This window comes from Nelumbo nucifera, chromosome 2 (assembly GCF_055504915.1).
Source record: "Nelumbo nucifera cultivar China Antique chromosome 2, China Antique-T2T, whole genome shotgun sequence".
Classification (NCBI taxonomy): Eukaryota; Viridiplantae; Streptophyta; class Magnoliopsida; order Proteales; family Nelumbonaceae; genus Nelumbo; species Nelumbo nucifera.
Genome location: NC_142650.1, coordinates 108125400 through 108140706, shown reverse-complemented (window position 1 = coordinate 108140706; position 15307 = coordinate 108125400). Strand labels below are relative to the sequence as shown.

At 40.2% G+C, this 15307-nt stretch overlaps 1 protein-coding gene across 3 annotated transcripts in view; it reads right to left on the bottom strand.

The window, feature by feature from the left end:
- The window catches only part of LOC104603426 (xanthine dehydrogenase 1), a 120931-nt gene that overhangs the window by 85804 nt on the left and 19820 nt on the right, over positions 1-15307 (bottom strand). For all 3 annotated transcript variants that reach the window (XM_010267448.3, XM_010267446.3, XM_010267447.3), the window contains 2 exons: positions 2236-2478; positions 1838-2152 (listed from right to left, as the gene is read on the bottom strand). In XM_010267448.3, the coding sequence (XP_010265750.2) occupies positions 1838-2152; positions 2236-2478 (558 nt within the window). The remainder of the gene's footprint in view (positions 1-1837; positions 2153-2235; positions 2479-15307) is intronic.

Below are 15307 nucleotides of genomic sequence, written 5' to 3'. Positions count from 1 at the left end.
AGTTTAAGGGTATTACACAGAAACACACCACAGAAACAGAAACACACCACACGAGTCTTTATTCATTTACAATAAATGTCATAATGTACATCATTCTGATTGGATCTAAGGGCATACAACTGTCTAACAGATAATATAGAAAAATCTTTGCATAACTGGACCATCCCAAAAATTGCACCCTTAGAAATATACAAGAAAGGTATATTTAGTCTAAAAACAAATCTAAATGTTAGAACAGGGTTACACTTTGGTTTAATACAAGTCGCGTTAAACCATTAACTAGAACAGGGTTATAGACAACAGCCTTAGCTTGCTTAACCGACTCAGGACATAATAAATTCAGTTTTCTATTTAGAATAAAGAGGGGAAGAAATTTCATTTCGTTAATTATGGTAAGGTTATGTATACCAAAGAAATGTTGAGGTTCGAAGTTAAGTGAGAATTTACAACAAAGCATTATTAGGAAAACGGTTTGAGCTTTGGATTAAGGAGAGAGAAGAAAGGTGATTCTTGGTAAATATAGGGAGGTAGATAGATTTGAGTGGGATCCTAGGGACGTGTCAATCTTACAAGGTTTTCAGTGGAGGTTCACCAAGTATCAGATTTTGAGAAGATGAGTGGTAGAAGTTGGAAAGCTTCATGATCTTTGTCCAAGGCTATATAGACTTAGTCCACATGATATTTGGAATTTTGGATTAATCAATCCTATGAGTTGAATGGAGAGCAATCAATATAGTGTCCAAAGCTTAAGTAACCTTTACTAGATAAGGAAGTGGAAAAGGGTTTCATGTGGCTGACAAGGTTATAGAGAAGGTAAAAGTTTCTAGTTAAGCAGGAGATGAGCTTTGGTGGAAGGAATGTAAAAAAAATGGCAGATTACAGTTAAATCCCTTGGGTGCTACTAAAAATTAGATAGAGCCTTACAGTATTAAGGCTATGTGGGGTAACTTTATCCCTCCAAGGATAGAGGCTTTTGCTTGGATAGTTGTGAGGGACAGTATTTTGAGACAGCAAATCATTTAAAGAATAGAGGAATTGGCATGAACAGTATTTGCTATATGTGCCTTAAAGAAGAGGAGAATGTAAGACATCTTTTTTCTTTCTTGCAAGGTGACAGATTTTGTATGAAGGTTTTAGTCATCTCTTTTCAAATTGAGGTGTTTTCAGCCTAACACTCTGGAAGAGATTTTGGCAAATGGCCAAAAATCCCAGGCAGTATGAATTATGAAATCCAAAATCTTTTGGAGCTGCTTTCCTTTTGCATTTTATTGGGGAATTTGGAAGGAGAGATAGGAGATTGTTTAAAAAAGAAATATTGTAGAAATGAAAGAATTGTGGCTAATATTGGTAAAATGATTATTCATTGGGAGCTTTTTCTTTTTTTTTTTTTTGGTAATGGGCTACACAATAGGGGTAGCCTCCCCCAAACCCCTAGACCCCCCCAACCTGGGTGAAGGCAGGACTCGATCCTAGGTCTCCACTACAACCAGCTAGAGAATTTACCAGCAGGCTAGCTGGCACCTTTGATTATAGATTGGACGTTCATTCTTCCAGATTTTCATCAGATATATAGACCAGAGTTTGGAGACCACTAAGCTTCAAATGTTGCACCTTTGTGTATATAAAACCAAGTTGTATCAAGATGTTGCCTTAACACCTTTCTCTCAAATGTACTAGCCATTTTTATTTTCTATTAATAAATATTTTGTTTTACTATGTAAAAAATAAAACAGGAATAAACCACTGACAGGATATCTCAAGATTTATGCAAACAAATCCTGTGCATTGGAAAAACTATGAGAACAACTACATGTGAATTTTGAAGATGTTACCCTACTTGTGTTGATGAAATCATATGAACTTCATTGCCACCATCCATAGTCCAAATCAGAGTACTTTGTGTCTCAAAGTAGAAGTGCTCCTGACCTCCTACTTGAACCTCTCCCTCTATAATATTGTAACAAGAACCTGACTGGAAACAATCTTCCACATCCCCTTTTTCTAAGTTTTTCTCACAATTAGGATGGAAACTATTAGCTTTGAGGGCATCCTTTATGGATAAAATTGCAGGGAGTTCTTCATACTGGATGTGGACATTTCTTGCAGCTAATTTCGCAGTTTCATGTGTATCGGCCACAACCACCCCTATAGCCTGCACAAAACAAACAAAAGCTTCTACTGAAATAACTAAAGCAACAGTAAGAATCACATAGCTACTATATGGAAATCCCATACCTGACCTACACAAGTTACAAATTCTGAAGCAAAAAGTTCTTCATCATCAATAACTGCTCCAATATTATTACCACCAGGTACATCTTTAGAAAGAAACAAACCTTCAAATCCAGGTAAAGATTTGGTCCCTGAATCATCTATAGAGAGTATACGAGCATGAGGCTTACTACTCAAAACCAAAGCAGCATATAAACCATTTGGAGGCAAGGGCAAGTCAGCAACATATTCCGCCTCCCCTGTAACCTGAACAGTATGACACAAACAGACAATCAGGTCACTCCTCTTTCTAAGCTAGAAGCAACAAGTAATAATATACTCATTTCCAACCAATTTAACTTTTTTGAACAGGTGACCAACAACAAGAATATATTAGAGAAAATTGAAAGATGAAAAGAGTACACAAATATATCTCATCAAATCTCTTAGAATTCTACTATAGAGATTCCTTGTCAGCTTTGGAATCCCTTCCCCATGGAACAATGAAGCTGAAGTTTGATATTGTTGTGGGAAAACAGGGGCACTCTACCATTGCAGGTTACTCTGAAGCCACATGGAGGAGGTTCTTGAGAGTTACTCTTTGAACCAGTGGAACTGTGGAAGTAATATTTTATATGAGAAAAGCTGTCACTTCCAAGTGAATTACATCTAATGTATGCCCCAGATCATTCCCTATTAGAGGTAGAGGGGGACTGCCATGTCGCAGTGGTATTGTACCACAGAATCTAAATCATTAGAGGCCACAGGTAATATCTTGTCCAACTGGATTGAGAGATCAGTCAATGAGCTAGGCAATTCTTTGACTAGAAGTGGAGTAGGAAGGAGTTGTATAGGGGTTCAGCCCTGCCTTAATAAAGGCAACTTTCAGTCCATATGGGATGTACATGTGTGAGGAGGCTTCTTTGGCACAACATAGGGGTTTTGTGGTGGTTTCTTTCCTATTCTTGTTCCATTACATTTTTTCACTTTTAAGTAATAAATTCTTTCTTGATCTTAGTTCAAAGTTTTAGTGATGAGAAAGAAGAAGAAGAAGAAGAAGAAGAAGAAGAAGGGATGTGTCGAGAATGCTTGGTGTGTTACTGTTCACACCAAGAGACTTTTCATTTAACCTCCTGAGCAAAATTACAAAGGGGCCCTTGAATAGGCACCCAAATAAATACATAAAAGGACAAATGCCCTTACACTTTCAACAGTAAGGAGAAGAAGAGAATCTCAAATAAGACAATCAGCCAATACTTTCAACAGTAAGGACAAATGCCCTTACACTTTGATTGGGTGACACCTTTAATAAGACAATCAGCCAACTAATCTTCAGACCTCACTGTAAAATCCCTATACGATTCTAGGTTAAAGTAGAGAAGAAGAGAAAGAAGAAGAAGAAGAAGGAGAAGAAGAGTTCGGCCAGATTAGGAAAAATCAGTCCACCTCTAGCTGACCCACTTGTATTTATCTCAAATAATATGGTTACAAGAAAGACCATATTGTCTCTCATAAGTGATGGGACACATAACTTAAACTTAAATAAAATAGACCTTTCACTCTCAAATAGATAAACCCAAATGACCAAAATACCCCTGAATTGTGTATTCTGACACTCCCCCTCAAGCTTGAAAGTATATCTCATATAGTCCCAGCTTGCCACAAATATAATCTACTCCGCCCCGAGACAATCCCTTTGTAAAGAGATCTACCCACTGATTTCCTGAGCTCACATGAGATGTGGTTATCACACCACTTATCATTTTCTCTCTCACAAAGTGACAATCGACCTCAATATGCTTGGTTCTCTCATGGAAGACTAGGTTGGAAGAGATGTGAACAGCAGCCTAGTTATCACAGTATAGCCTCATTGGTTTGTCAACCAAGAACCCCATCTCTTGTAGCAAGTTCTTCAACCATACTAGTTCACATGTGGTATGAGCCATAGCTCTGTACTCAGCTTCTGCACTACTCCTTGCCACCACTATTTGTTTCTTGCTCTTCCAAGTTACAAGATTGCCACCAAGGAAGGTACAATACCCTATAATTGATCTCCTGTTAGATATAGAACCAGCCCAATCAGCATCTGTATACCCTACTATTTCAAAGGTCCCTCCACTTCGGTATAGCAAACCACGACCTGGAGCACCCTTTAGGTACCTAACAATCCTTAGAACTGCTTCCCAATGAAGAACCCGATGATGTTGCATAAACCAACTCACCATACTCACAGCAAACGATATATCTGGTCGGGTAATAGTTAGATAATTCAACTTTCCCACCAACCTCCTGTATCTTCCAGGATCATCAAACTCTTCACCTGCATCAACACTCAACTTGACATTAAGTTCCATAGGAGTCTCTGCAGGTTTAGCAGCTAACAATCATATTTCTTTAAGTAGGTCAAGAACATATTTTCTTTGACATAAGTTAATTCCACGCCTTGACCTTGCAACTTCTATTCCCAAGAAGTACTTCAGCTTACCCAAATCTTTCATATTGAAGTAGTCCTGTAGGAATTTCTTCAACCTGTCAATCCCGTTACTGTCACTCTCAGTTATGACAATATCATCCACATACACCACTAGCAAGATTTTCCCATCTCTTGAATCATGGTTGAACACCGAATGGTCTACCTGACATTGTTTCATCCCAAAGTCTTTCACTACTTCACTGAACATGCCAAACCAAGCACGTGGAGATTGTTTCAGTCCATAAGTTGCCTTTTTGAGTCTACAAACCTGACCATCCTCCCCCTGAGCAACAAACCCTAGGGGTTGCTCCATATACACTTCTTCAATGAGATCACCATGTAGGAAAACATTTTTTATGTCAAGTTGCAAAAGAGGCCAATCATACATAACAGCTAAGGAAATCAACACCCGAACTGAACCAATTTTAGCCATAGGAGAAAATGTCTCCATATAGTCCACACCATACAGCTGAGAATAGCCCTTGGCCACTAACCTGGCCTTCAAACACACCACACTGCCATCTGGAAGATACTTCACTATGTAGACCCACTTACACTCAACAACATGCTTACCAGGAGGAAGAGCAGTGAGTTCCCACGTGTGATTGTGTTGTAGAGCAGAGAGTTACTCTTCCATGGCTTGCCGCCACCCTGGGGAGGTAAGGGCTTCCTAGACAGTCTTGGGAATGGAAACAGATGATAGCAATGATATAAAGTTGCGATGAGAAGCAGAAAGGTGAGCAGCAGAAACATAGTGTGAAATAGGATGAGAGATACAAGTGCATTTACCCTTCCACAGGGCAATAGAAAGATCAAGACCTAGGGAGAAGAAGCAATGACAGGATGTGTCGACGAGGGCTGAATTGGAGGAGGGGCCGGTACTCTTTTGTGAGTATACACTTGTGTGATTGGTGGCCTCTCAGTAGTAACTGGCATGGGAAGTGAATCTGCAATTGGAATGGGAGCCACAGGAATGGGATCCGCAACAGGGACGGGAAGAGGAACTACGGAGGAAGGAGAAGAAACCATAGAATCTGAGAAAAAAGGAACTGATTCAAAGAAAGTGACATCGGAGCTCACAAGCGACTTATAGAATTTAGGGTTATAGCACTTATACCCTTTCTGAGTCCTCGAGTAGCCAAGGAAGATACACTTAGTAGCTCGTGCATCTAACTTGTCTAAACCAGGCCCCAAGTTTTGAACAAAACAAACACATCCAAAGACTCTTGGGGTGAGAGGGAACAGAGACAAGGTGGGAAACAACACTGAGAAGGGGGATTGACTTCCAAAGATGGATATGGGCATCCGATTGATGAGAAAATAGGATGTGAGGACGGCATCACTTCAAAAATGTTTTGGAACATTCATATTAACCATCAAGGACCGAGCAGTTTCAAGGAGATGTCGACTTTTCCGTTTAGCTACACCGTTCTATTGAGGGGTGTAGGCACAAGAAGTTTGATGAATTATCCCATGGTGCTCTAAGTATTGCTGAAATGGTATTGAGGTATACTCTTTGGCATTATCGGAGCGAAGAATCTTAATATGAACACCAAATTGGGTACGTATTTCAGCATAAATTTTTTGAAAAATAGAAAACAATTCACTGCGATCTTACATAAGATAAATCCATGTCATCCTTGAAAAGTCATCAACAAAAATTACAAAATACTTATAGCCATTGTATGACATCACTTTGATCAGACCCCAGACATCAGAATGAACTAAAGAAAAAGGACTCGAGACACAACTCTCAACTCTTGGACTAAAAGAGACTCTATGATGTTTCCCAAGCTGACATGACTCACAATCCAAAGATGAAAGATGACTCAAGGAAGGAACCAGCAAATTCAGAGCCTTGAGAGAAGGATGACCAAGTCTGTAGTGCCATTGAAGAGGAGTAAGAGACGACTGAAAAGCTATTGAAGGGCCACCACCATCAAGGTAATACAATCCACCTACCTCATGCCCTCCACCAATCTTCATCCCCGTCTTGAGATCCTGAAACACACAAGAAGAGGGATAAAAAGTTATGGAACAATTAAGTGACTTGGTTAATCTACTAACAAACATAAGGTTAAAAAGGAACTTGGGAACATATAAAACAGATGATAAAGACAAGGAGGAGAGATCAACATCACCAACACCACAGATAGGAGATGTAGAACCATTAGCAAGAGTAATTGTTTGAGATGTGGAGGACCGAGAAAGAGAAGAGAATACATTAGGAGTCCCAGACATATGGTCCGATGCTCCAGAGTCAATGATCCAAGGAGAAGGCTTGGAAGCCAAGCAAGCCATACCTAAATGGGCAAGGGTAGCGGTGTTCTGTTGAGATGTCTGAAGGAACTACTCATATACTGCACGGGGTACACTCACCATCTCCTTCCCAGAAGCACCAGTAGATGTGGAGGGGATCGTGTCAGTTTGCTGACTTTCAGTAATTGTACCACTACCCTTAGTCACAGCATGGTTAGCCCAAGTGTTGGGTGGACCATGTAAATCATAGTAGAAATTAACCATGTGCCCCTCTAATCCACAGTGGTACACTTCCTAGGGACATTACTTCTTCCTTTACCACGACCTCCCCCTGAGTCCCGACCTCCACTCCGACCACCAGCACGGTTAAACATGGGACCACCACAATTACCTGGAAGTCCACGACCACCACCACCTCTATTTCCATAGCCTCCCCCTCTAGTCACCACAAAACCAGATATGTACAAAAGAGAAGAATGCTCTATAGACTCAATAGATGTCCTCCTGAGACGGGCAAAAACTTCTTCAAGTGAGGGAAGAGCAGACCCCCTAGTATTTGTGCTCGGACAAGCTCATATTCAGCCTTCAAACCCACCAGAAACCTTGTCACATCAAGTTGCTCATGCTGTTGTTGTTGAATCTGTACATCCTGTGTCAGAGGATGATACACATTGAGCTCATTTCGGATATTCCTCAGACTTGCATAGTATTCCTCCAAGCTTTAACTGCCTTGCTTCAGATTAAAGTACTCTTGGTACAACTGATACACCCTAGTTGTATTGTCTTGTCTGGAGTACAGTTTCTTAGCATGATCCCAGATTTCTTTAGCTGTATCTAGGAACATAAAGTTCACACTAATTTTTGGTTCCATGTTATTCCACAGCCATGTCATTATTTGTGCATCTTCCTGTTCCCAGTCACTAAACCCCTGAGAATCAGAGGAAGGTTTCTCCTCTCTCACAAGTTTTACCTTTTTCTTGGCCTTTAAAAATACTTCCACAGATTTTGCCCACGGCACATAATTCTCACCATTCAACTTAATAGATGTCATTTGAACATTTAGGTAATCTGGAGAAATCATAACGCCTGTTTTATTGTCATTCCATCTCCAAACGATGTCATCTTAACTAATTCACCTTCAAATATTCAGCACACTTGCACACTTCCACAAATTTATCTCACTTTCAGCACCACCAACTTCTTCAAATACACATTGCACATCAAACACAAAAGCTGAAATCACTCAGTCATTAAATCAAACACCTGTACTGCACACTGCAAAACCATTCACACACCAAATACAAGGGCTGAAGTCACTCAGTCATTAAATCAAACACTTGTACTACACACTGCAGAACCATTCACACACCAGATACAAGGGTTCACTTTCAACTATTCAGAATCATCCACACACCATTCAACACAATACAACTACCACCACACCACTGCTGTCGTGAACTTCAGCAGTCGAAACACCCTACTTTCAGCACACATATGAGATAAAAACAGAGAACAAGGCTGATATGCATACTAGTCACTCCAAACCTCCACAAAAAAATATTTTGAACCAAAACACAGCATTTACAGTCCACTATTTGGGCAAAAAACAGAATTGTTCATACCTGTCCACAAACAGCCCTCTTCGTATCACAGAATAGAGGGCATCTAGTACACGACCTCAACGACCACCACCACAGTAACTGGAGGCATACTCACCTCCAAAACCACAAAACAACTACTCCTTTTTGGTCCCTTGTCGAGCTTCCACTTAGGCTAGCAGAAAATCGAAGAAGGCTGAAATGGTTGGCGGCAAACTCAGGAAGAAGACAAATAGTAAGGAAAGAAGAAAGAGTGAAAAGAGAACTAGGTTTTATTGCTCTGATACCATGTAAAATCCCTATACAATTCTAGGTTAAAGTAGAGAAGAATAAGAGAAAGAAAAAGAAGAAGAAGAAGAAGAAGGAGAAGGGTTCGGCCAGATTAGGAAAAATCAGTCCACCTCTAGCCGACCCACTTGTACTTATCTCAAATAATATGGTTACAAGAAAGACCATATTGTCTCTCATAAGTGATGGGACACATAAATAAAATAGACCTTTCACTCTCAAATAGATAAACCCAAATGACCAAAATACCCCTGAATTGTGTATTCAAACACTCACAAAAGGTAAACAAATCTCTCCACTGGCAACGTTCTGTAATGAAATGTCAATTAACCTCTATATGCTTTGTACGATCATGTTGAACAGGATTGTGAACTATGTTTATAGCAACTTGATTGTCATAATATAATATCATTGGAGTATCACATTCCCATTTCTGTCAACAAGTTCTTCAGCCACAACAATTCTAAGACTCCATGTGCCATAGCTCTATACTCTGCCTCTGCACTAGATCGAGCCACAACTGATTGCTTCTTACATCTCCAAGATACAATATTACAACCCACCAAGGTACAATAGCCATAAGTAGACCGCCTATCATCAATAGAATCTGCCCAGTCAGCATCAGAATAGGCCTCTACCTTTAGATGACCATGACTAGAATACAATATCCCCTTTCCTGGACATCCCTTCAAATAGGCAAGTATTTTATTTGTTGCTCTACTTGCATATGAGATGATCTGGGCTTGTGCATGTATTGGTTGACCACACTCATTGCATATGATATATCTAGTCTAGTCAGACACAAGTAGAGAACGCAATCGGCAAATCTTTGATACACACCTTTGTCAGGAATGACATCTCCATCATCAATTCCCAACTTATGGTTGGGATCAATTAGAGTTTCAGCTAGTTTACAATCCAATTTTCCTATCTCCTAAAGCAGATCAAGGACATATTTCCTTTAAGGAAGATAAATGCCCCTCTTTGACCTTGCAACCTCAATCCCTAGGAAATACTAGAGATTTCCAAGATCCTTGATTTCGAATTCAGTAGCAAGGAAAGACTTCAATTCAGCAATCCCAGAGATATCATTGCCTGTGATAACAATATCGTCGACATATACCATCAACATAGTCACTTTTTCATTTGCTCGCCTGATAAACAAGGTATGATCAGCTTAAGATTGTAAAAAGCCAATTTTCAAGATAGCTTTCCTGGATCTGTCAAACCAAGCTCTAGGGGATTGTTTAAAGCCATAAAAAGATTTCTTCAAACAGCAAACCTTTCCTTCACTCCCAGGGATGTTCACTCCTAAAGGAAATTCCATATAAACTTCCTGAAGTTCTCTATTAGGGAACGCATTCTTATCATCCATTTTATACAAGGGCCAAGAATAATGGGCAGCAAGAAGCATGATAACTCGGATTGAATTCTTCTTGGATACTGGAGCAAACATTTCCTAGTAATCAATGTTGTAAGACTAAGTGTACCCTTTTACCACAAGTCAAGCTTTATACCTTTCAATTGATGCATCAAGTTTATACTTCACTATGTAAATCCACTTGCATCCAACAAGAACTTTGCCCTCTAAAAGAGAAACAATTTCCCATGTCTAGTTTTTTTCAAGTGCCTCCATTTCCTAGTTCATCGCATCCTTCCAACGAGGGAACTGCACTGCCTCAATAACATTGTAAGGGATAAAAACAAAAGCAATAGATGAGATATAGGCATAATAAGAGGGAACTACACTTGCAACCAACAAGAACTTTGCCGTCTGAAAGAGAAACAATTTTCCATGTTTGGTTTTCTTCAAGTGCCTCCACTTCCTGGTTCATGCATCCTTCCAATGAGGGAACTGCACTACCTCAATAACATTGTAAGGGATAAAAACAAAAGCAATAGAAAAGATATATGTACAATAAGAGGGTGATAAGGTATCATAAGAGACATAGTTTGAGATAGGATATTTGACATACGTCTGTTTTTCTTTACGATGCAATAGGACGTTAAGGTCAGAATCTACACTAAGAGGCTCAACAACATATTTAACACAGGCATCAGAAATAGGAAGATGTTAAAAATCCAAATTACCCGAGTCTGGGAAGTCAGATTGTAATGGACATTCAATCTTTGGAGTCATCCTCTTTTTCTGTCTGACGAACCACTGGTGCCAAGACCAAGGGATAGGAGGAGGCAAAGGAAGTGGCATAGGAAAAAAAGGATTGATAGCATTAGTTATAGGAATTGGCATACAAAAAAGGAATTTGATCTTTACTAACATTCTCCCCCAAAAGAAAAGGACAAGAGATGGAGAAGAAGGGAGTAGACTCAAAGAATGTGACATCTTTGGACAAATTACATTTTGCAAAACAATGATTATAACAATGATACCCTTTTTGGACTAAAGAATATCCCAAGAAGACAAACTTGATAGACTTTGGATCAAATTTTAACCTAGGACTCATGTCATGGACGAATTAGATGGAAGGTATCGTCATTAGGGAAAAGAAGTTGATGAGGAGACTAGAGACGAAGAGTCCTCGAGGGAAGTCTGTTAATAAGATATACAATTGTTTGAGCAACATCCCCCCAAAACCAAGTTGGGACATGCATCTAGAATAACAAGCCCCTAGCAACTTCAATCACATGTATGTTTTTCCTCTCCAATACCCCATTTTATTGGGCAGTATGAAGGCAGGAACTCGTAGAGAAGATGGGCCGAATGGCCCATAGACTGTCATTTTATGTTATGTTATGTTTCTCTCTGTTGTGGGCCTTATTCTGGGCCCATACTCTGTAATATTCTGTTTTTTGTATTTTCCTGCTCACTCAAGGGCCTCTCTGTAATTTGTCAAAGATTAACTTATTAATAAGATGTTTAGAGTGTTAGAGAGAGGTAATGTTCGAACCTCTCATTCTCTAACACTCATTGCAGCAGCTCTCTCTCTTCTCTTCCTCTCTTGTTTGCTGTTTTGCTGTTTTGCATCTAATCTCAAACAGTTCCATACATCAAGTGAACTGTTTTTCAACTTGGTATCAGAGCGGGTCGTTGCTTGGCGTGTCCCTCATGTGGTTCTAGTTCAGCCAACTGCATGAGGAGGTTCTAGGGCTGAATGTTTACAGTCATTCGCCTGGTTCTTGAAGGTCATTGGAGGGTGCCCAAGTTTCTATACACTTGGAGAAGGGTTCGGTGACCAGGAGGAATCAGAGAGCAAGTTTTTTTTAGCCTGATTTGAAATCAGAGAAAAGGGATTTCGAAGCTAGCTCAGAGAGCAAAGTGTTCAACCTGGTTTGAAGTTCAAACCAGAGATACTGTAAGTTGTTTTCTCAGTTCTTTGCTGAGTTATTTTTGTTATTTGGGAGGACTGTTAAAGCATTCAAAGCACACCTCCATTCGGCCCACTGTTGCTGGACTGATTTCTGGGTTATTCTAGAAGTGTGGTTCGGCTGTTATTGGGCTTCCAAACTGCTGAAAACTGATCTAAATTAAGTGGTACAAGCCTCTACTTTAGTTCAGCTGCTTCTTGGACCTAGACAAAGTGTTCTTGAAGTGATTTCTGCTTGTTAACAGTGAAGTGTTGACTGTTGCATACATATTGTTTGTAAAAAGTCCTCTTAGGTACTGTGGACTGTTTTCTTTGTTCTCCTTGGAAAATTACTGTTGGGAACCAAGAATACATATTGTTTGGAGGCCTGCTGATTGTTCCTTGAAGGCTGAATCAGGGTTTCTTCTCTTTGAAAGTGCTGCCACCGAACTTGGTTCTCACGGCTGTCAGTTCTGAACTGAGTTTGTGTGCTGCTGTGTTTGCTACTGTTTCAACTCAATCTGAGTTCTTTGAAATCAAATCACTTTTAAAGGCCTACCGAAACCCAAATTGAAGCTGTTACATAATGGACTTCTCAGAAATTGAGAACAAGAACACTGCTGAATATGGACATAATTTGGGAACTACAACTGATTCTTTGTTGGCTGTAACTACAGTTAAATTGGATGGAACCAATTATTTGGCCTGGTCACAATCCGTAAAAATTCATATTTGCAGTAGAGGAAAGTGGGGGTTTATCTCTGGGAGCAAGAAAGCTCCCCCAGAGGAGGATCCCTCTTATGAGAAATGGGTGCAGGAGAATTACACAGTGATTGGGTGGCTTGTGAACTCAATGCAGCCACAGATTAGCCAACATTACTTGTGGATGAACTCGGCTAAAGAAATCTGGGATAGTGTTGCAGAAACTTACTCCCAGAAGTTGAATGTTGCCAGAGCTTACAAATTGAGAAGTGATGTGAAGATTCTAAGACAGGGGGAGAAGTCACTTGCAGCATACTTCTCAGCCCTAAAATCTATATGGCAAGAAATTGATTTGATAGAGGCCGTGACATGGGATACCCCTAAGGATGCTGAAACATATAGGAAATTGGTTGAAAGGAATAGGGTCTTTGAGTTCTTAACAAGGCTCAATTCTGAATATGACATTACAAAGCAAAACATCTTGTCCAAGGAAGATGTTTCATTGTCTCAAGCATATGCTTTGGTCAGCAGTGAGGAAAGTAGGAGGAAAGTGCAGGTTCAAGGGGTCAGTATCAATGATCATTTTGCAAATATGGGAATCAAACCCAAAGGGGTTACAGGAGCTCCCAGTGGCACAGGAAAGAAGGAGGTGGTGTGTGAATATTGCAAGAAGCCGAAACACACTAAGGACAAGTGCTGGAAATTGCATCCCAGTCTTGTTCCTATCCGATTCCAGAAGAAGAATGACAATAGAAAGACAGGAAGTGCACATACTGCCACAAGTACAGATACAGAGTTTGAATCTGCAAGTGCACAATTGGCAGCCATGAAAGCTGAATATGAGAAGTTTGGAAGGATGATCAGCCAGCTTGAAGGTGTAACCTCATCATCCAACCCTTCTGGAAGTCCAATCACCACTGCATTTGCTCACTCAGGTATAAGGGCTTCTGCTAACCATGCATCTACCTCAGGTAATCCCAAGACCCCTTGGATCATTGACTCAGGTGCTTCTGATCACATGACCAACCTTTCCACTTTGTTTGTGTCATATGATTTGCTTCCTGGTCGTGACAAAATCACCTTAGCTGATGGTTCTCTTGCCCCCATTTCTGGCAAGGGAACTGTCAAGCCTACAGACTCTTTACTTTTATCTTCCACTCTTCATGTACCCAAGTTAAATACCAACTTGTTATTTGTAAGTAGCTTGACCAAGTCATTGGATTGTTGTGTAACCTTTTTCCCTTCTCACTGTGTGTTTCAGGACCTGAAGTCTCGGAAGGTGATTGGGAGTGGCCATGAAGCGAATGGAATGTACTTGCTTGACACCCCTGGCCAATGCTTTGATCATCCCAAGAATGTTGCTTTTGGTTCTACTTCTTCAGAGTCTATCAGTCAAATTATGTTGAGTCATTGTCGGTTGGGTCATTTACCTTTTTCTGCTTTAAGTCATTTGTTTCCCAAACTGTTTAAGGGAGTCAGTGTGTCCAGTCTCAATTGTGAGTCATGTCAGTTGTCAAAGCATTGTAGAAAAAATTACCCTGTGAGCAATAAAAGATCCTCTTTTCTTTTTCATATTGTACACATGCGTGGGGGCCTTACCACTTACCCTCTATGGGGGGCTACAAATACTTTATCCTGTTTATTGATGACTTTTCTAGATTCACTTGGATATACTTAATGAAATCCCGTGACGAAGTCCCGAGACTTGTGAGGCAATTTCATGAGCTTGTTTTAACTCAATTTGGTACCAGAATTAAGGTGATCTGACAATGCAAAAGAGTATTTTGAGAAGAGCTTATCCTTGTATCTCTCTGACATGGGGGTTATTCACCAAAGCTCCTGTGTTAGAACCCCTGAACAAAATGGAGTTGCTGAGAGGAAAAATAGACATATTGTTGAGGTTGCAAGGAGCCTTTTATTTGCCTCGCATGTTCCCACAAGATTTTGGGGTGATGCTGTACTTACTGCTACCTATCTAATAAACCGTACCCATCCAGGGTTTTAGGGTTTAAATCCCCCTTCAGTCTTCTTCATCCAGATAAGGATCTCTTCCCAATTTCTCTTCGTGTGTTTGGTTGTACCTGTTATGTTCACATTCCAAGTGTGCAGAGACACAAGTTTGAACCAAAAGCCCACAAATGCATCTTCCTTGGTTACTCCCCCACACAAAAGGGTTATTGTTGTTTTGATCCAAAGACTGGCATCAGACATGTCTCTATGGATGTTACCTTTGATGAACTTTCTCCTTTTTATGGTTCCTCTCAGGAAGGACATTGTCAACAGGGGGAGAGTCTGTCACGAGTTTTTGCTCTTCCCCTTCCTGTCCCAGTTCAGTCTCTTGACAAATCTGTATCCTCACAAAATGAATCAAAGGAGGATCAGCCACTTCATTCTTCTTGTCCTAGTGCTCCTATCTCTTTACCTCCTCGTCCTACCAATAATCCCAAAGTGTATCAAAGGCAGAGACCCAG